Raw genomic sequence first — 21,484 nt, 5'->3', positions numbered from 1 at the left:
AAACACAGAAACATTAAAAAACGCACTCTCGTTATTTTTTTTTAAAAGAAAAGGTCGTGGGAATTTCCATAAGCGAACTCGAAATATGAATGAATGAATGAATGAAATAAATGGAATGAATTCGAAAATTCGTACGCCATGGTGACCGGCCGCCCTATATTTTTCTACCCTTAAAGGTCACTATATTTTATCTAAACACCACACTTAGAATTCCACTTAACCAAATTATTAGAGTATTCACTTCACACAGTAACAGTAATAACGAGAAGGAATACATACTGAACAAAAATTGACTGTAGGATTGTGCGATATCAGGGGTGAGCTTCTATGTAATACTTGCCACATATTAACTAATGGTTAACACAGAATTTTTTTTAAAGAAAAATCATACCAGTTATAGCATAAATAATACATGAATATAGTAAAATTTAGTAATATCTGCATTAATCCTAATATCTTCCAAACACAACTCAAATATTACAGCACGAAAGTGGCAAATTCCAACAGCCAGTTACTGGACAAAAAAAACACAGTGAAAACAGTGTAAAACATGGCACCTTTTCCTAGAATATTTAATATATAATTTCTACTCTAACTATGGGTAATTCTCAGTAATACTCTGTGTAACAAATTGAATAGTTTATCCACGTAAATTCAATATGAAATTTCTTGTCCTTTTTTGTTTTGCTCAAAAAACCTACTTTAAGTGCACTGCTACAAAAATGTTCACTTTTTCCAGAAACAGCGAATTTCCCTGACATTCCATAACTATTCCATAAAAATTAAATTCACTGATTTTTCCAGGATTTTCAGGTTTTCTAGACTGATAGACACCTGTTAAAATTCTTGTAACGAAATTCATTATCTGCCACGAAGATCTTCATGAAATATTTTCCAAATTCCAGGTGAAATGTCTAAAAACAAAAGGCTAGACTGAGAAGTGAGTCCAAAAATTATGGAAACGCAAATATTCCAGTAAATACAGGTAAAGTGACATTTTTTAACTTCCGTGTCAACAATATCTTCCCACTGTTGACTCAGTGAGAAAATTCGATTGTGGGTGTGACCTGTGAGTGGGTAGATCGTGGGCGTTAAAATATTAGTCCAAATTACACGCTTTGTCCCCGACATAACGTTAATCTCTTGACCTTTGATGTCATGTTTTTTGGGTCATATGTCACATGAGCCTTGAATAGAAACTTCACAGTTTATAATAAGAGCCCCTCACCCGAAACTTTTTCCCTCTACATAGACTATATCAGAAAATGCTTTGAGTTTGTCTGTTTCGGCACAATTAAAGCCAAAAAATTAAATTAAAATTAAAAAACTTTCCTTGTACATTTTCAGTCTCTCTCTCTCTCTCTCTCTCTCTCTCTCTCTCTCTCTCTCTCTCACACACACACACACAAATAAGCCGATACCATTTTACCCGATACTCATACCGATACCCATACTCTTACCGATACCGATGCTTGAAAATTGTAACAATTAAAAGTTGTTCAAAATATTGATTAATATTAGTGGGTGAGAATTCCACTCCAATTATAAGCATCATAGAATTTTCCTTTAAAATATTCAAACGTATATCCAAGCATTAAAATACCTGTTATGTAATTACAAAATAAGTGTTTTTTTAAGTAATATTGTTGCAAAATGAACGGAAACTTCGAATTTTGTCCAACTTCCAGAATAATTCGACTCCGCGAAAATCTTACGCGATATTTTTGCATACCCTGCGAATGATCAAGACGCCGAAAAATATCTGCCTGTATCGCTAAATAAAACTCAACCGGACATTCCGATACTGATACCGCTGGTATCGGTAAGGTTTCGGCCTTCTCAACAATTGTCGTCCATTGTATTCTATCCTGGATGCACTCTCTGTTAATTTTTTTAATTGTCATTTCTTTCAGGTCCTGCATAAGGAGGCCATCCTTCCATCTATTCGTTGGTCTGTCTAATGCTCTTGTTCTTACTAGTCTCAATCTCTAAATACTTTTGACCAATTATCCAGCACATGCCCAAAACCAGGTATTAGGGACAATAAAATTTATAATATTTTAACTTTGGATTGTTTTATTAAACTCTTTATTTCTTCGCATCTTTTACGTGCCATTCGCTTCTTTTGTTGTTGCAATTATATGCTTTCAAATTCTTCCAACTTTTGTTTACATGAGTTTTTAAGTACTTTTTGCACTTTTGGATGTTTATCTACTTTTAAAAAACTTACCCAGTATGACTATTCTCCTTGATTTCTTCATCAATCGTGTTACTTTCTTTCAACACGAACCAAGGTATTCTAGAAGATTTGGTTGTTCTATGTGCTCATCATATAGGATGCCTACATTTATATCCACTTTAAATATTTATTACAAGTCAGAGTTATAATCTGTCAGTGTAAGGAAGCAATTCTGAATTGATGAAAAGTTTCAATCTAAGATTTCTTGGTTCGCAAACCGAGTGACGAACCTGGTCAATTTGAACTCTTATACGAGTTGTGTAAAAGAAGTCACCCTCAGTTGCGAAGTGTCCATGGTTCACTCACTTTAACTGTCACCGAATCGTTCATCAAACGTCGCTTTATGCGGAGAAAGTTAGATCTACTTTATGAAAATGCTCCCTTACTATTTTGAAAATTAACAAAATGTATTTTTAAGGATTAATTATGTTTCGAATGTATTCTGGAAGTGGACAGCTAACATATTGTAATTTTTCTACTTTACGCTTTCTTTTAACCTACAAGTTTAGTCGTGAGATGAGGATGATCAGTTAAAGGATGAAAGATTAAAGAACGATCACAAAGAATTATGCATGTCTGACCATGCATCGGCTTCGTGGCGATAATAATGAGTGTAAAATCAGCATTACATTGACTCAATGGCGGAATAATTATCGTTTTTCACGGGGGCGGAAGATATTTTCTTAGCTCTCGCTCGATAGTTTCATTGAAGGGTTTTGATAGTCTTGGACGTCAAGGTAGGTAAAGGAGGGTTATCACCACGAAACTGGATTTCCAGTAGGAATATCCTAGTTGGCGCCGGACTAGCTACCTGGCCGGAAATGATGGATGCCGGGCTGGCTGCTAGACTGGCTTTGACGACTATACCGTTTCTAATTGCAACGGTTTTCTCTGTTAGATTCTGTGGCACAGCCAATCAGAACAAATGTTCGGTCATGTGAAGATAATCTGCGAGTTTCGAAGGAAAAGTTTCTTGTCTGTGGCTTCCGAGTGTTGGTTGTTTTTCTTCGCTGCTCTATGTCAATGAAAGAAAAAGTAACAGAGATATTTAGGAATTCGTCCAAAGCGATGAGATTTGTACGACAAATGTGATTTGCCGGTAATGAGAATCCTTATTATTACCAGTGTATTACATGTTTGACATATTGAGTTGAACAAAATATATTGTTATGAACAAATCCTGCGGATCTCATGTATTAATATTTATACCCGAGTTCATTAAAAAAACTTGTTGAGTACACATTGATGCTTGAGTACTATATTTCCTATCGAGCCAATTTCAGCAGATTCTTTTCTTTTAATTTTACCTTTTAACAACAACATAGCTATTGCTATTCTCCTACAAAGTTCTTCAAATCGCTCGTCCATCTTTTTACTTGTCTGCTGCTCTGCGCAATGCCTTGTGGAAAAAAAGAATACTGACAAGTACGGTAAAAAGTGAGGCGAAAAATTGGCAGATGAGCCAGTAACACATAACCAGTCCAAATCCAACTGGAAAATCCAGCAAGAGATCTAGCCTCGTGTGATTCAGGCATTATTTTAATTTGACGAATAATTGTTACTTATGTACATATGGTATGGAGTAATGAGAAGCATGCAAAGAATGGTAAAGAAAACTCTCATCACAATAAGGGTATACAACGGGTTGTTTGATAGGAGAGAAATAAAGACTTGCTAATAACGAGACCCGAGGGAGGAATAAAGACGAAAATAAAAGAGGGGACCCACCCATGGGCGGGAGAGTAATTGAAGTGCACACAAAAGCAGTGTAGGATATCTCGTCTCTCTCCCTCCATGTTTCGAGAGTTGCCCGAGACAATCTTTTCTTTCATCCATCTCAATTCGCCGAAACTACCTCCTGCAACGCCTTCGATTTTCGCTCCCTCGCTCCTGAATTCGTGTCCCACACGCAGACGAGCGTCGTAAATCTAAAACGGAGAGGAGAAGAGCAAAGACAGAGGACGAATAAAAGTAGACGATGGCGAAAGAAAAGAGTGAAGCGAAAAGAAATTCTTGAAAGAAGTCTTTGGACAACCCAAGCTCCCATAGATCAGTGGTGCAACCTTTCTAGTGCCGAGTTATCCTATTGACGAAAGTATTTTATTTTCGGGGAAAGAGTGGTGAACCCGTGCTCTAATAATATCCCTTTAGGGGTATTGTTTAAAAATGGCGGTGAAAGTCAAGACGCGTTATGTTATACTGTTCGCATTTCCAACTGGCGGCTGACCTTCACAGCTATTTCTAGCTCTTTCTGTTCCCCAATCTTCTTCGGGGAGATGTTGCTCGATGGGTGGCAACAAACTCAGTTGCGAAGTAAAAGCTGGAGGGATAACATCGCTCTCCCGAAGCAACGTTGCCAAGCGTACTTCTGTTCTTACCAGTTGTATACCGATCTGTGGGTGATCCTTCCGGAAATTCCATTGTCCAGGACCACGTGTGCGTGTGCAGTTGTACCATTAAACCACGTTGATTTCATGTGGTATATCCGACGCTCATTTGTTTCCTAGCGCCAAGAGCGTTCGGTGCGTTGTAACACGATTCGTTGCTTCCCAGCAGCCAGCTGGAAATGCGACCAGTATAGTCTCGTCTCCCACAGCAAGCGTTGCTCGTAGCTTCTGCTACGTGACTCGAGCTGCAGGTTACGTAAATGCAAGGAAAATCAGAGGAGTTTATCGCCCTGCAGAGGCAGTGACCACTCTTCGGAAGCAATATTAATATCACGTATTGTCTTTCCCATTGCTTTTCTCCCTCCTCTTTGTTAATTTTGGTAACAGAAATAGATCGAAACTGAAGAAATTCATGATAGAACATAACATTGAACATAAAAAACTTAACGTGTTGTTGCATTTAGGTATTAAAGGCCATTCCTCTACAGCTTCTTTTTTTTTAAAATAAAAAAGCTTATCGCGACAATGAAAATGGATGATGGTCAGATGAAAGAAAGCATCATAGAATATGCATCCTGCATGCAAAAGTAATAAAATCAATCAACCTAGATCGTTCTTGTGTTAGACGCCATTATAGCAGACTACAAGTACCCACAATTCCTAAAATGCATCGAGTTTATTAGAACCTACGTGTAATGAAAGATGGGGACTGCAATGAATCCATAAAAAAAGGAACTGCTGAAGTCATAGATGAAATAACGAATGTGCGGACTGCAGACCAAGGTGCGATACTGTAGCGTTGCAAGGTGGAGTGAGCCAGGCAGGACATTTCATCGATCACCTTCGTGCAGTGGCAAACATCTCGATGTTTGATTGGTGAATAACAATGCAGTGTGGCATCGTAATCATGGCAGAAGAAACAGAATATCATTCCGTGAAAAGGTGGCCTTTCAACGCCTCCCCCACATCTGTTCCATTGTTTACTGGCCTTGAGGTGCCGTGCAGGCGGGAAGATCACTCTGTACGGAGCGTTCGCTGTCCTGTACAAGTGCAAGCTATTTTCTGACTGTGGGTTGCAGTGATAGTGGTAGTAGTGTCGGCGGTGGCGGTGGTGCTGGTAAGGTAGTAGCAGCAGCACTAGTAATAATGCTGATGGTTGGGGTTACAGTAGAAGAAGCAGTAATGGCCATAGTGAACGCCAGTCTCGTGCTATTTTATCTGGACGATCGCCTTTAGTTACTCATTTATTAAAGGGTGGGGTGAGCCCCAGACCCAGTTAGTTATACGTACATGGACACTGACGGAAAAATTCCTGCGAGGCCTCCCTTGGAATCGAACTCAAGACTCTCCTCGGCTACTATAGTACATAATTCCAGATATTAAAATGTTCATAATCAGTGGGTCGTACTAAACACCCGAAAACTAAATGTCGGTGTTGGAGCGCGTTAAGTGGTGGACTCACCACTTAAACCACCGAACCGAGTTCAAGCCCCGTGTCTGCAAATTCCTCCTATCGATCTCATCTTATTCATCATTCACCCTATTGGGTTGCGATTGTACTACAGAGGCAAAAAGAATAACGTGAGATAGAACACGAATAGAAAGGTAACGGGCATCTAGGAAAAGTCCTTCTGATTTGGAAACACTGCCCGCACGTTTTCGACTGCTTGGAGATTTTTTCCTTTCGCGATATTGCGGTGGGAATAGCAGCTGGTTTTATTTTCCCTCTTCCCAAGTATCAGGCTGTAGAAGATAGAATGGGAAGGGGTTTTGGTGCGTGCGTTTTGTAATCGAAAGCGCCACGCCACGAGTCCGCCAGCCTCTAAATACCCCACGGGCCACTCTTTCCGACGAGAAAGCAATGCTTCTCGACCTTCAATAGATACAGAGGATTACTGTGCGAAATCGACAATTATACCCGGAAACTATAACGCCTACAATGAACTAAACATTCGAAAAATGGGGTAAAACGCGGTGGGTCTTACTAAACGCACGGCCATGACATTAGGCGGGTGACACAAGTTCGCGTTGTTGCCACGTCGGAGCACAACCCCGTGTATTCGGAGGATTAAGATAATTAAAGCTCTCTTTGTAGAGTTGGTATTTGTAATCCATGCGACACAAACTGACAGTAATTGCTCTAAAGGTCAGGGATGGCACAAAAGTGCCCCAGAGATAGGTCGGTCTGACGCTCGAACGCAGCCCGGTTGACGTTGCCACACAGGGCGCGGGAACCAGCGACTTTTGTCCCGCTCTCGCTTTGGTTTCCCATATGTGGCACCAGCGCAATTCTGCCCAGCCGCCTATTTTCATAGCAGTTTCGGGACGGACAAATCCTAATAAATTGGAACAATGTAGATTCGGATATCGGATTTTGGATCTGTGGTTCGGTTTCCGTATCTAGGCTTTTGGAATCGGATAATTCGGTTCTGTTTCGGACATCCATCCCCTATTCCCCAAGCGATGAGACAACTGAACCTTCGTCTCCAGATCTGTAAATTTCCAAGTGCAAATTGTGGTGTTGCCATATGCCTGATTTTTGCTCAGTCGTAAACAGGAACGTCGATAAAGGGGGCCGGGGCTCTGGCCCTCTCCCTACCCAAGCATCCATCTGGCCCCGGCAGATTTTTCTGTATTATGCTGGGAATTTGTACTTTAATGATGAATTGTGCAAAAATTTTGCTTAAAGTTCGAGACAATCGTCGTTGCCCTGTAATCAAGGGGTTCCGGGTTCAAAGGACATAGTAGTGCGGGTCTCACTTTAAACCGAATAAAATGGACATAAAACAAAAACTCAAACTTCGTTTGAAATACTGCTCTTGAATTTTCCGTGTCATGAACCACAAGTAAAACATTTCTTTCTACTCCTCATTTTCTTGAATCTTGCTTGTCCAACACAGAAACAGGTAAATTGACAGACGTTGCTGTTAATGCGTTTATGACCAGTTCGGTTCAGGGAAGTTGGAAAGATTTTGAAAATGCACTTTTCTTCCTGACAACCAGGTCAGAGATTCCACCCAATTGACTGGCATGTGGCAAGAGCTGTTTACGGCAAGAGCTGTTTACGGCAAGAGACGGCTTTCCTGACAGGGACGAGAACAAACTCATCAGACAGAATTCTAATGTTTGTCTCTCCTGCACCGGGATGAAAAGATGGCGCCAGGCGGTTCACTCGCACACCACTGGGGTTGGAGTTTTATTGCTTCGACTTGGTTATCTCTGTCCTCCATTTCAATAATTTGCTTTGTTTAAAGTTACAAGTTGAGGTAAAGTAATAAGCCTTTGTAACATACCGACTTCACGTCCTTCCTTAGTAACTTCCCTGCAATTTCCAAGAAACATCTCCCGTTTTTTATCCCACTCTGTTGATTTGGTGGACAATTGTTATGTCAGCTTGTGTAAAGCAAGGTTTGGTGGTCCGAATAGAATTCGTAGTTATATAGTTTCTGTGAACGCTAGAGGGTAGAATCACGGAGTGTATGTAGATCTTCTTGTTGCACATCGCGAGTGAAATGCCGATTGTGAAGCTGCCAGCATGTCTTCCTCTGGTAACAATAGACTGAAGGGCAATATTCATCAAGAAACTGACGCCATTCCCGATAAAGTCTTGTACAACTTTGCAAAAACATCGTCCACGGTTTCATCTCCTTTATTTGTAAGACAAAATCTTAAAATTTTATGTATATGTGCTTGAGTGTTTTTAAGGTAGCATTTTTCTACACTGTTTATCATCAATTTTCTTATTCTATCATCCATTATATTTTTCAATTTTTGTGAAATTTGGAACAGAAAATTTTGACCTAGAGTCTCGGGAGCTAAGTGTCGATCTCATCTCGATTTTACAGGAGTCTGTCTCGTTCTCGTTATCATAACGAAGATTCGAGACGAGACTTGTCTCGGTACCATTTTCAACTTGCGGTGATTAGATAGGAGTGCCACGAATACAATTAAATATAAAACATTATATTAAATATCTTTAATATCACATTAATTAAAATTTAATAGAATATAAATGTAATATATTAAATATTTTATGTACATTTGAGGATGTATCAGTTGATAGCTTTTTATTACCCTGGGCTCCTTAAAATTTTTCTGGATCCATCACTGGGTACACGTAATAGAAGTTACAAGATATAATTTCTGCTGCTGCTAACAAGAATAAGTCATCCCTCATCTAAGGAAGAAAACGAGGTATGTAGTAGAATTGTTAACAATTGTAATTACAATAGTGTGCATGTTCAACGAATGTTAGGTTTCAAAATTCTGCATATCGTTCTGACTTTCTGTGCTTTCTCTACATTTCCAACAGCAATGTGATACTTAGGAGGCAAAGTTGCATAGACATACAAATATAAATCCTAAGTTACATAGTGAATAACAGTTCATCAGATATAAAGAAGAAAATTACTTATCAAACATTTTCTGCTCCTGTTGTTATTTGCCTGCTCACGTGATCAGAGGTCTCCTACCCGTGAGTTGTGTGCTCGTCCCCTTCAACTTCATTATGGCATTTTCTAATTTTCATTTCTAATTTGGTCAATTTACGTCGGTTTCCTATCTCTTAGTTAATTGCGACGATGAAGATGTATGATGGCATGAAGAAATAGTGATGGGAAAAACATGATACATTCGTGCCTGACCAGTCCTAACCTGGGACCTATGGTGTCGCGTTACGCTCAGGCGTTCGTACAGTCCATTAAAAGCCATGTTTAGCTTATCTAAAAAACTCAAATTAGTGTCACAATGCTGGGTCAGGACCGTCAGGACAGATATTTTTGAGCTGGTACCATGGATCGAACCTGGGACCTCTCGCACCAGAGATGAGAGCGCTATCCACTTGAGCATGTGGCAGCTCTATTATTATATATCCAGTGCAAGCAAGAATTCAGTTTTGCACACACAGAGAAGATTATTTTTTAAGAAATTGGATGTGTGTATAAAATTTCTTATCCAACGTCATCTCTCAAGTGCACAATCATTGAGGCGCCCATGTTGGCAAGTGGGTTGACGCTGACTTCAAATAATGTGGGACTAAAAGGGGCTATCAGTCTAGAGTCAGCCCAAAACGTCCCGGAAAGAAAACTAAGTTTATTACTATTATATGATGCCTCAGAACATCTTATTTTATAATTCACCGCTCTTATAACTTTCGTAAGGCTAAACTGAAACGAAATTGTTGAGGTTCCAGACTAGAGAAGAAACTTAGAACAAGAAAAGAGTAACCTCAACCCAAAATGAAAATGTAAATACGCCACTGTGAATAAGAGCCTCTCACGGTAACCGCTCGCATAAAATCGTTATGTAGAAGTGGTGTCGTTTTAACTGCTACACTTTTAATATCCCCATCGATCAAGAAGTTTCTCCTCGCGTCAAAGTAAATGACTAGCGAGCGAACCACGCAACCTTCCCCTGCCTCTCCCGGTGCTAGCCAAGATGTGGGAGGAGATGTCAGAATCCCAAAGGAGCACTCGATTACTCCTTGGTATTAAGGTTAGGGCATGCTGCCCTCTGCGGATTAATTCAACATTCATGAGAGATGAGACTATTAATGTATGGAGAGATCACATGACGCCACTGAATTTGATAATTCTTCTTTTCTGAAAAATATAAGAATAAAACCTAAGCCGAGCCTATCTCTGTGTATCGTCCTGCGAAACAAGAATCATAGGTTCGAATCCCGGTTAAAGCATGGACATTGTGTTTGCCACTTATCTCTTTCATCCACTGACCTAAAAATAGAAGATCGACGCAAAATAAACAAAACACAAAATATTGTACAGTCACAGGCAATAAAAATGGGACACGTAGATCATGAAAGAAATGCTCGCTTACCTGCAAAACATTAGGTGTGTTCCTAAGTCTACGACGATGAAAGAATTTTAGAATTTTCCGATTCTCCTCCACAATACCGGAATCAGAAATGTCGTGTTGCATTTCCACGTTGGCATATCGTTGCTAATAATTTTAGGCATATCTACATTTCTTTCCAAGATCGTACATTTAGCATACGGTCTGGACCGTACGTCCGTATGGACATGAAACTGCCGTGCATTTGCGATCAGGGCCGTGCGGTTGGTGACGCAGGTGCATTTTATCAGTATTGAAAAGCGTCCTGAAATTGTTACATCCTCGTAACAGCAACTGTTATACATCTTTACTTCAGTAAACAACACTAACTACTTTAAAAAGCAATAGGACAGTACTGAAGAACAGCCTTGGGCAACTCGTTTGCATTTGTGTAGGCTACTGAGCGCTCTCGCTCTGTACATCACGACCTTTTCGCCTTCAAAAGGCCTCCTGTCTCGTTTCCTCCCTAGCGCCTACTTTCCGCTTCTTTCACAACCCTTGCTCACTCAGAACCTACGAGAGCGCTCTTGCACAAATAGGGCTAGTTACCCAGACTTGCTGTAGGACGTGTAATTAACAGGGATGTGTAGCATTAAAGTTTATTGTTCATTGCGTAATATTTACTTTACAGTATATGTTTAATAGAGTATATTTCAGTAATCGAAATTTCATTTAGTCGAAACAGGCACTTCTCATCAAATCGGATAAACGAGTTCTTAATGCTACGTCTGGTGCAATATCACCAGGAATGAGATAAAATAATTTCATTTGTTGGCTTCTTCCAAGGTCCTCACCTGCCTGAGTTAAAAAGTAACATTTTCGCAAGCTTCATTCAAACTATCAAGATCATGTTCCAACGTAAGATAATATCCCGAGACGACACACGGGAAGAAGTTGCTCCAGGCTTGACTGACATGAGATCCTTTATCGTGTTCCTTTGCAGGAAATTACGAGCGCATCTCAGGAAATGGGGAAGATATTGCCTGAGGTAGACCGTCCCTGTGAACGTAGGAGATAGAAGGTCTGCTCAGCGTCTGACGGGGTTGCATTAAGAACCTCTCTCGATTTAAAGCAGTGAGACAGGGGTGGCATTCAAGTTGAGTTGACTTTTGTTTTAAATTCTTTTCATGTGCAAATAGGCTAATCGGGATTGTATCTCCAGTTTAAAGTGGGATCCGAACGACTATGTGCCTCCACTGGTATAAAACCCTGAACCACTTGATTACAAGGGGACGCGTTACCACTACGCCATCGGGAAGGCCCTGGTATTCGAAATAAGGGGAGAAGAAATTCTATATTTTAAAAAAAAGTCTCCAAACGATGAACGGCAATATAGTCATTATGGTAATTATCTTACTAGTATGTAACACATCTGTGTTAAAAACAGTTGAATACCAATGTTATAACTTCATGTTCGTTTATGTAAATATGCGCCAGGTATTACAAGATTTATTGCTATCGTTATTATGTTTTCCTTTTGCTCTCCTTGTACATTGCACTATTCATGAAGACACATAAGAGCTGTGGAGGAAGGGCACCACTCATTCTCGATCTCGATATAGTGAAAATGATGTGTTCAGGACTACTAGCTTTAAACTACCCTTTCCCTTCCCGGGTTCATACGTTAACGCAGGCTTAAATCAGCTAGGAATTGAAAAATGCATACATACGTAGATGCTTCTCGCATTGAAACACAACTAGAATGTTCAGAATGATTAGAAAATAATAGAATCATTCTGAATATTCTAGTTGGACTATAGGCATAACATTTTACTGGTATATTGATGCTGTTAACAGATATAACCGGTAAAATATTCAAAAACTGCAAAACACGAAACTTAACCCTTCAATTCCCAGTGTCCCCTGCAGGGGACTCTATTTTGAGACGTAATATTTCATTTTCAACTTAACTTTTAATTATTTTTTAGGGTTCTTTCTAATTTTAGTATATTTCTGAAGGCAGCCAATACAGATATAACTGTTGACTCACCTCTTGGCGCTTCCAGGAAATAGTAATTCAAAATGGCCGAGGAGTTGATGGATGGTATCGTCATGTCTTCCTCTTCAAAAACACGTGCAAAAGACAAAAGGTAAGATCTGTGTATGTTTGTTAATTTATAATATAGGTAATAGGCTAACGTTAAATAATAAATAAAAAGCAAGATCAAACACTAAATATAAATACGAGTTATTTATTGAGAAATAATGGGTGTCCCCTGGAGGGGACACTGGGCATTACATGATGTGAATCCCATCTCACTCATCCAATGTTTGATTTTTTATAAGAAAACAATTCTGTTATAATAATTATTGTGTAGAATATTTGTAAGAAACCGTAACGTTCTAACAATTTTCTTTGTCTTTTTCAGTCTACAACTACACGAGATTGCTGAACTTCTAATGCAGAACGACAATGACGTCGAGGAAGTTGTCCTATTTCCTCCAGATGATGGAAGTATTACAGATGAGGAGAGTAGAGATGAAGCGGAAGTAGACATCAATCACCTTCCAGGTCGTGTGCTGAGATCAAGAGTGGATGTAAAATTAACTTCTCAAAATATTTCTGAAGCTTCAGAAATAGCGAAAGGTGAAAACAAGGTGACATCAAAAATAAAGAAGAGAAAGCTTTTACCAACTCCTGTGAAAGTATGGACAGATAAAATTAAACGTTTTTCACCTTCTTGTGGCAGGGGTGATCGAGACGAAACAACCAGTTCAGTGCTTTGAACTTATGTTCAGTGATGAAATTATCAATCTTATAGTTGAAATGAGTAATCAATATGGTTTACAAAACAATCGTGTTTTCAATGTAACAATTAGTGCAATGAAAGTATTTTTAGCTATTTTGTTACTTACTGGATATATCCGACCAAAATACATGAGAATGTTTTGGGAAACAAAAGACGACACTCACAACAAACTGGTATCTGACAGTATGCGTAGAAACAATATTTTTGAAATTCAGCAGAATTTGCATTTATGTGATAATCTCAATTTACCTCCAAATGATAAATTTGCAAAGGTTCGCCAATATTTCAGGCTGCTAAATAAGAATTTCATTGAACACTTTAGTAAAGTCGCCACCAGTCACGTGTCAATAGATGAGACTATGGTACCACTCTTCAAAGCAGCATATTCATGGGAAACCTTTCAAATTTGGATATAAAATGTGGTCTGCAGCCACTCGTCTAGGATATCTCATTTCATTCCAACCTTACCAAGGTGCTGCAGCTTCAAAACTCCCATACCATACCAAGATGAATTTGGTTTCGGAGCAGCTGTGATACTTGAAATGGAGACACGTATGCCCAAGGAATTTGGACCCTACAACTTCTATTTTGATAATCTTTTTACTAGTTTCCGACTGCTTTCAACACTCAGTGAACACGGAAGTATAGGAACTGGCACTATTAGAGAAAACAGACTTGAGAAATGTCCACTTGATAATTCATCTGATCTCAGAAAGCAACCATGGGGTACAATGTCCTTCACGACGACTGAAAATTTGATGGTAGTGAAGTGGCATGACAATAGTATTGTAACACCTGCTTCAAATTATCATTCTGCTCATCCAATTTCTAAGGTTGACTGAGTTGGAGTTGTTGGCGGAAGGAGGAAGAAGATACAAGTTGACTGTCCGTCTGTCGTTCAAATGTATAACAGATACATGGGTGAAGTTGATAGGTTCGACGAAAATATCGATTCACTTCGTGTTGGCCTTAGAGGTAAAAAGTGGTGGCATTCCCTATTTGCATTTGGCCTTGATGCCGCATGCAAAAATGCTTGGTATTTGTTCGGAAAATGTAAAGACAAGAGTTACACATATTGCGATTTTCGCAGAAACATTGTGCGTATTCATTGTGAAGCCCATGGCACATGCCGTCAGAGACATTATACATGTGCTTCCCCAGCCGACAGTAGAGTGACTGATGAAGTACGAAACGACGGAGATATCAGTGAACACATTCGACAGGAGTGTTCACAAAAGAGATGTGCCAAGTGTCACAAACACACGAGAGTCATGTGTAAGAAGTATAAAGTTGGCCTTTAACTTCAATGTTGGTATGAGTTCCATATGAAAAAGTGAGAGTAAAAGTGGAATGCTAATTCAGAACTACAATTATTTTACTATGTTTCAAAGTGTATAAAAGGTTTATCAATGATTTGTATTCTTGTATCAGTATATGTTGAATAATACATAAGTGTTCAAATGGAAACACTTTTTTTCATTAATGTTCATCTACTTCCCAGTGTCCCCTACAGGGGACGCCCCTGTAAAAGTATGTAGCGTTGTAAAAGTTAATAAAGTGAGAAATAAATTCATTGAGAGATATCAATTACATCCCAAAAATGTGAAAAGTATAAATTTTCTATCACACATGTACCTTCGGGAACTGGAGGGTTAAAAGCCAGGCCTATCTAGAAAAATAAAACATCAGAGCAAGAAGGAAAAACTATTCTCGGTGAAGAGAAAGGTGCCTCTTATACAAATTCATATGCCTTATATATACAAATTATTTTTATTCATTTGCATCTTAAATGAAATTCCTTTTGGTTCGTTTCACTTATTTCCATATATTATTACCACTTCTGCTTCTCTTATATAATATTCTATCTTCCCTTTCTTCCTGCAGTACATGCGATATTTCCGTGCACGTGCGCTCAGCTTTACGGAAAAGAAAATAGCGTCCCGTAAAGCTTCATTTCATGGCATTTGTGTGCTCGTAATCTTGAGATTACTCGCAGTTGGCAGAAGGAAGAAGGACATTAAGATATGGAAGCGGAATGTCACAGGTTAATGAGACGACAGATGCAACGAAAGCGCCATGTGGAAGCAGCGGCTGGAAGGAATATGTGAATGACAAGCGACGTTCTTTCCTCTGCAGAGTAATTTTCTCTCGTGCCAAGGAGATCTCAGCCTCTGCAGGATGTGTTCACGCTCGCCACTCTGGACCTTTGTCTCTGCCGGAGTGAAAGAAAGAAAAGAGAAGAAGGACATTTTCTTTAATACATTCTTGTACAAACTGAGATTAACATTTTAATCTTCAGTAACTGCTTGCCCAGGTAAACAAGGAAATTCTAATTTTAAAAGGAATTATCTCAAGGCAATCTGAGATAATTTCAAACCAGTTTCAAGGAAGTGCTGGCTCTGTTTTGAAACACCACAAAAAATTATATAAGGAAATATGAAGTGAAGAACACAAACCACACCACACACACACACGCACACACATACAGAGAGAGTGTGTGTGTGTGTGTGTGAGAGAGAGAGAGAGGGAGAAAGAGAGGGAGGGAGGAAGGGAGGGGGAGGGAGGGAGAGATGTGTAGAAGAAGTGGGAGATTTTTCCCCTTCTGGTTTCTGCGTTCTTCTCTCTGGTTGCAAATCTGGATTCAAAGTAGCACGTTGTTTTATTCACTAATACATTACGGTATTTGCAATTTAAGGATTTTTGCCGGTCCCCGTGGTGGAGTGGTCAGCGTACCGCACTACAAAGCAGATGTCACACGTTCGAAACCTGATCAGGCATAGTCCCAAATTTAATTCGTGTGTTCATCATTAATTTGTATCGACGATTAACTGAAAGAGGCAGAAAAGCAACGTGAAGTAACCAAAACAAAATTAGAATTAAAGGATTTTTACTAGCGCCGTGCCGTTTAATATGGCCGGATTATGAAACAAATGACGTTAGTATATTAAAGGGAAAAACACAATGTCTAATTTGCGTGCGATCTTTCAATGCTATCTGAATACTTCAGGAAAATAATTTCATTTCGGATAATTTCCTCAAGTTCCCTATTTTAAGAACGGAAATAACTCACCAAGAGTTACGATTGCTTAAAAAATAACGTACAATTCCTGTATTTTGAGGCTATAATGTTAGTCAAGCATGAACTGAATGGGAGAGCCATTATGGAAATTGGAATCATTGCTCTCACTCCACTGAGGATAGGTATTTCGATTAAGATCGATTCTTTATTTACTAGAGAACAAAGTTCCGCAGATAGGAGCTACTTCACCCTAAGTGGGTATTATAGAGTAATCTGTTATTAGAGTAAATTATTCACGAAGAGCAACCTTAAATTGTTGAAACATTGAGCAAACACATTTTCATAAATATAAAAGGTTATGCAAAATGATGCTGTCATGAGTTCCGAAGAAATAATGTTAAAGGAAAACGCAAATATTCCACCAAGAGTCTTTTCTCTCTTGAAGATTTTTCAGCGGATTTAAAGTAATGCATGGAGTTAGCAAGTAGCAAGAGGAAAACAGCATCAAACTTGTTTTATTCGTTGTTACTCACGAATGTGTTGTGTTTCTCGCAGAGTGTGTTACTTTATGATCAGATTGCGAACTTGTTACATTTTAATGGAATTCTCGAGGTGCTTACCTAGCGATTATTCTTTTAAAAAATTGGTGATGAGAAACGCGACGAAATGTGTGATGTAATGATTTCCAGTCGAACTGTCGGACACATACTCTCGATTTAACCTTAATAAAAGGTGTATTCCTATGTTTTTACAAGCTTAAGGTTAATCCGTTGCCATGGATATTTTTTGACAGTTAATAACCCATTTGTTTTTTTAAATCCCGTTGTCAGGTGTAATTTAAAGTTTGCTCCAAGGATAATGTATTATCCTTGATTGCTCTATCCAGTTGAGTAAGTTTAATATCTACTCAGGTTGGTCTATGCACTGTGTCTAGTTGAGGTGACACCTACGAGAGAATATGAACAATGTTCAGGGCACTGTACATACGAGAAGAGCGGTGAAAGTAATGCATTTCCACTTACCTTCTCGCTCGGCGTCACCGGCCTCCATAGATGAGTCCCTTTCACGATGTTGACCTCCGAGAGGGGAAGCAGAATGTGCCCTATGATGCAGTGGCGGGAGTACTTGTCGAAATCCTTGATGGTGAGGCGCAGCGTCCGTCGTTGGACTTCCCTGAAGGGCAGATCGAAAGCGAACGTCTCCTCGTACACGGGAGACTGCGTTTTCCGCTTCACCGCTGTCTGTCGCGAATTCTTGTGGTCCGGGAGCAGGCACACCTTGACGTACGGGTTCGAGTGTGCCATGTCCTGCCGCGCGTTGTCGTGGTACAGAGGCCGCGCGAGGTCCCTCGCTTCGATGACCTTCACCAGCAGCTGGTGGTTGGGGATCTCGTACTGTAGGCTGAAGTGCAGCCGCCCCAGATCGAGCTCGCTCCCGAGGTCGTCGCTCGAGTCCTGCGAGTAGAACTGAGGCTGCACCTGCGGCTTGCGCGGTTGGATCCCTTCCTTGTTCACGCCCGATGGCCAGAACTGGATCGGGCGGACGTCGATGAGCGGGGTGACGCGGGTGGCCGTGCTGGACCGCCGGGCCTCAATCTGGTGGTACAGGTCGCTCTTCAGGTCCTTGTTGCTGGAGATGCTGCTGGCGGCCGAGGAGGAGACTGACTCCTTCCTGTCGGTGGAGTAGCCTTCGTTGTCGTGGTAACCTTCCTCCGAGGTCTGTAACGACAAAGAGACAAGAATGTCTAAAAAGAGGTTTCGACACAGGCGTCTAGTATCAGCTCGGAATAAAATGTCCTTTCAGTATTGGTCAATGATGCTGAGAAGATTTCTACCGTTCGGAATGAGCATCAGAACCGTGCTATATGCAAGCAGCTGATCATAGATGTCTGTGGGTTTTATGGCATTATATTTTAAACAAACGGTGTTTGATTCTAACCATTTTACAAATACTAGAGCACTTATCGACACAACTTTCTTAGATTCATTTGATTTGATTCTTTTCTTATTTAGAGTCAATTTGCTTCCACTCTTGGCTAATAACGACGATGAGGACGAGTGTTCATATGATGAAATTTATGAAGGGACACTCACAAAGAACACCCTTGCCTAGGCGATGATTCGAGCCCAGGACCCCTGCCGTCGTAGCGCGCTGTGCTGCCCGCTCCGCCACAACTTCCTTACCTACCAGTTCGCAATGGAAATTTATCATAGAAGTTTACGATTTATTGCTCCTCACATTGTCTTCGGCGATATCACAATAGTTGATTGATTGATTGATTGATTTAGTTTATTTTACTTCGCGTTTTGTGCCTCTTGGCTAATTTGCGAAGATGGGGATGAGTGATGAAATGATGAAATTGATGAATGGACATTCACAAACAACCAAGCCCGACCGGGATTCGAACCCGGGACCCTTGGCGTCGCAGCGCGATGTGCTAACCACTCGGCCACAGGGTCGGGCACAATAGTTAACTTGCCTTGTATTCAAGGGTTAATGCGCTATTCGCTATGTGGGACACATTTCATTGCTTCGGGAACCAATTTAAACTATATTTTTCACATTATACGTCACTTTACTGCCGATTGTGACAATCGTGCCGATGAGTGTGAATAATAATTTCATAAAATTGATGCCCAGGCAGGGTGGCCAGAACGCGACTCTACGGTTCACCAAGGTGGCTAGTTCAACTTGTAGAACCATCTATACTCGAATCATTTGTGCTAAAATAAGCTAAAACAAATCCTACAATAGATTTCATTTTCTGAGACGGTGTACATATGATTTAATTATTACACTTCAAAACATTCTCTCTGCTCACATATTAATATTCTTCCAAAAGAAGATTTAACGCATGAAGGTAATACATAGCTCAAATTACACTCTATGTATACCTCTGCATAAGAATACTTTCTCCTAATCTTCAACCGATTTCTCAGAAAGTAAAGAAAAGAAATTCTAACCAAGGATAAAAGGAAAAGGTATTTCACACCTGACTACAATGGGAAACGAAGTCGAACTTGTTCTATTCGCATACAAGATGCAAAAAACTTCTCCTCATCCTGCCAGTCTTTAGAGGAAACATCCTCAATCCAGTTAAGATGAAAATAAAGGCTGAATATCCCTCTCTTCCCTTTTCCTCCCGAGAAAGAGTTTTAAATATTGAATTTTATTTAGAGCGAAAGAGGAAAACCTTTTTGAATGGATAATATTCGCCATGAGCTGAAGGAAAAGGGAAACTCTTCAATTTCTTTTTTGAAACGCAACATTTCTTTCAGCCTTGAAAATCTGCTCGTTTGTCCTCCTTCAGGGAGAAAAAAAATAAGTTGGAATTTCGTTCACTATCACAGTGTTTCTATTCCAATCAATATACGTATCAATATATATGATCTATATATTCAAAAACGTGTTTTGCCACCAAAATCAAATACCAATCAATGTACACCTGTATTTTGTCCTTGATCAAAATATTTGATCCGATGAGTTAAGGCTAGGCTGAAGCTTTGTCCCCCGCTAGGGCAGCTGTTTTCAAATATTAATCTTCTTTCGAAAAACTGCCATGGTATTCCAAAATTTGAAAACTTGCAGCACCTTAGAATTATTCATTCTACAACCTAAACGTGAATTTTCGTGATTTGCTTTCGCTGTTATCTAGATATTGTCGATAGTTTAATAGACTTACGTAATCACGAAACTATTGATAATATCTAGCTAACAGCGAAAGTAAACCAAATTTACATGACGTAATTTTTCAGATTTTGGAATATCATAGAGATTTTTCAAAAGAAGAGGAAAAAATGAAAACATCTGCTCTGGCAGCGACCAAAGGTCCAGTCGAACCTTAATTGAATGATATTGATAAACTTTTCTTGCCACCAAAATCAAATACCAATCCTATGTAGGCATTATTTCCACACCTGTAATTTGTTCTTAATCAAAATATCAGATTCCATGAGCTCTCTCTTATAGTGCCAATAAAAATACAATGGTTCCTCGTCAGCCAACGCTAAATCACATTAGCATACGAAGAATATTTTCTCAGGGTGTGTGTGCAGGACTGAAAATGGACCGAAGCGGACCGAAATGGCGTTCCGGTTCGTAAATATCTGGAATCGTCTCGTTCCGTTTCGTCAGGAATGGCATCACTGTGAACTAAATGTTGCAGCATTCATATACTCGTAAGCTTCCTACACATGGAAATGTATTGCTGAGAGGGAGTTAGTAGAGATGACAGCGTCCATGTCCCTGGAGACAAGTATGGAGCCCTGGAACTGCAACCAGCACGCCATCTTTCCCTGCAGTATTTCCTTTTCTCTTGAATGTCCCTTGTTCAATGCTTCTCTACCGTTCTTTCTTCTTTGCCTCGATTATCCCAACAGTAAAGTTTCAAATAAGTCAAATAATAAACCAAATCCTTGATCACACGCAAAACAGCACTACTGAAATATCTTTCATTTACACAAATTGATTTGTAATAAGTATTATTAAGATAGAATGTTGAGGATACGCACACTTAATTCAATTTTATTCCCTTTTGGGCGAGCTGACTACCATCCACGATTTCCGTCTTATTTAAATGTTAAAGAGAAGAAAATTCCAGAAGCCTCTTGTCCAATTTTGCATTATTTGATGTTTATGTAAATATTTTAATATTAACTATTATTAATTTTACCATGCTAAAGGTCCCGGGTTCGATCCCCGGCCGGTTCAAATCCGGGAACTTTTCTAACGATGGAAGCGGCCCCGGCGCCCACCCAGCGTCGAATAACATGGGTACCTGGGGGAAACCCTGGGGGGTAAAGGCGGTCAAGGGCGTGATGCTGATCACATCACCCCCACTCACGACCGGATCAAGAAAGTGTGGGGCGTTACCCCCACACCCCCTATACGCCTTCATGGCGTGGTGCTATGCACAGGGGAGCACTTTTCTTTTTTTTTTTTAATTTTAATACAGAACGTCATTTCACTAGTCGTTAATCTTGTCGCTGCAATAATCAGAGACAGAAAAGACAACCCTAGTTAAGGGAAGTAAAGCGTTGCGTTTGATGAAATTTCCATTTCTAGCCTGGGACATATTTTTACATATTTGTTTCGTTAACACGAAGGACTATATATTTATTTATTTATTACGTCTTGTTTATCTATTAGTTTTTATGTTGAGAAAAAAAGGTGCCGGTAGCACTGCATATATTGCAATATTTTCCATCAACACATGGCTTTTATTCAGTAACATCCAACA

At 39.8% G+C, this 21,484-nt stretch overlaps 1 protein-coding gene across 1 annotated transcript in view; it reads right to left on the bottom strand.

Moving 5' to 3' along the window:
* LOC145998841 (synaptotagmin-17-like) overlaps positions 1-21,484 on the bottom strand; it is a 222,382-nt gene that overhangs the window by 122,983 nt on the left and 77,915 nt on the right. Inside the window, exon 3 of the mRNA XM_083135510.1 lies at positions 17,268-17,963. Coding sequence (XP_082991636.1) covers positions 17,268-17,963 — 696 coding nt within the window. The remainder of the gene's footprint in view (positions 1-17,267; positions 17,964-21,484) is intronic.

Source organism: Lepisma saccharinum, chromosome 14, assembly GCF_977018435.1.
Source record: "Lepisma saccharinum chromosome 14, izLepSacc3.1, whole genome shotgun sequence".
NCBI classification, from domain to species: domain Eukaryota; kingdom Metazoa; phylum Arthropoda; class Insecta; order Zygentoma; family Lepismatidae; genus Lepisma; species Lepisma saccharinum.
The sequence above is the reverse complement of the archived record's forward strand: the minus strand, read 5'-3'. Positions and strand labels throughout refer to the sequence as shown.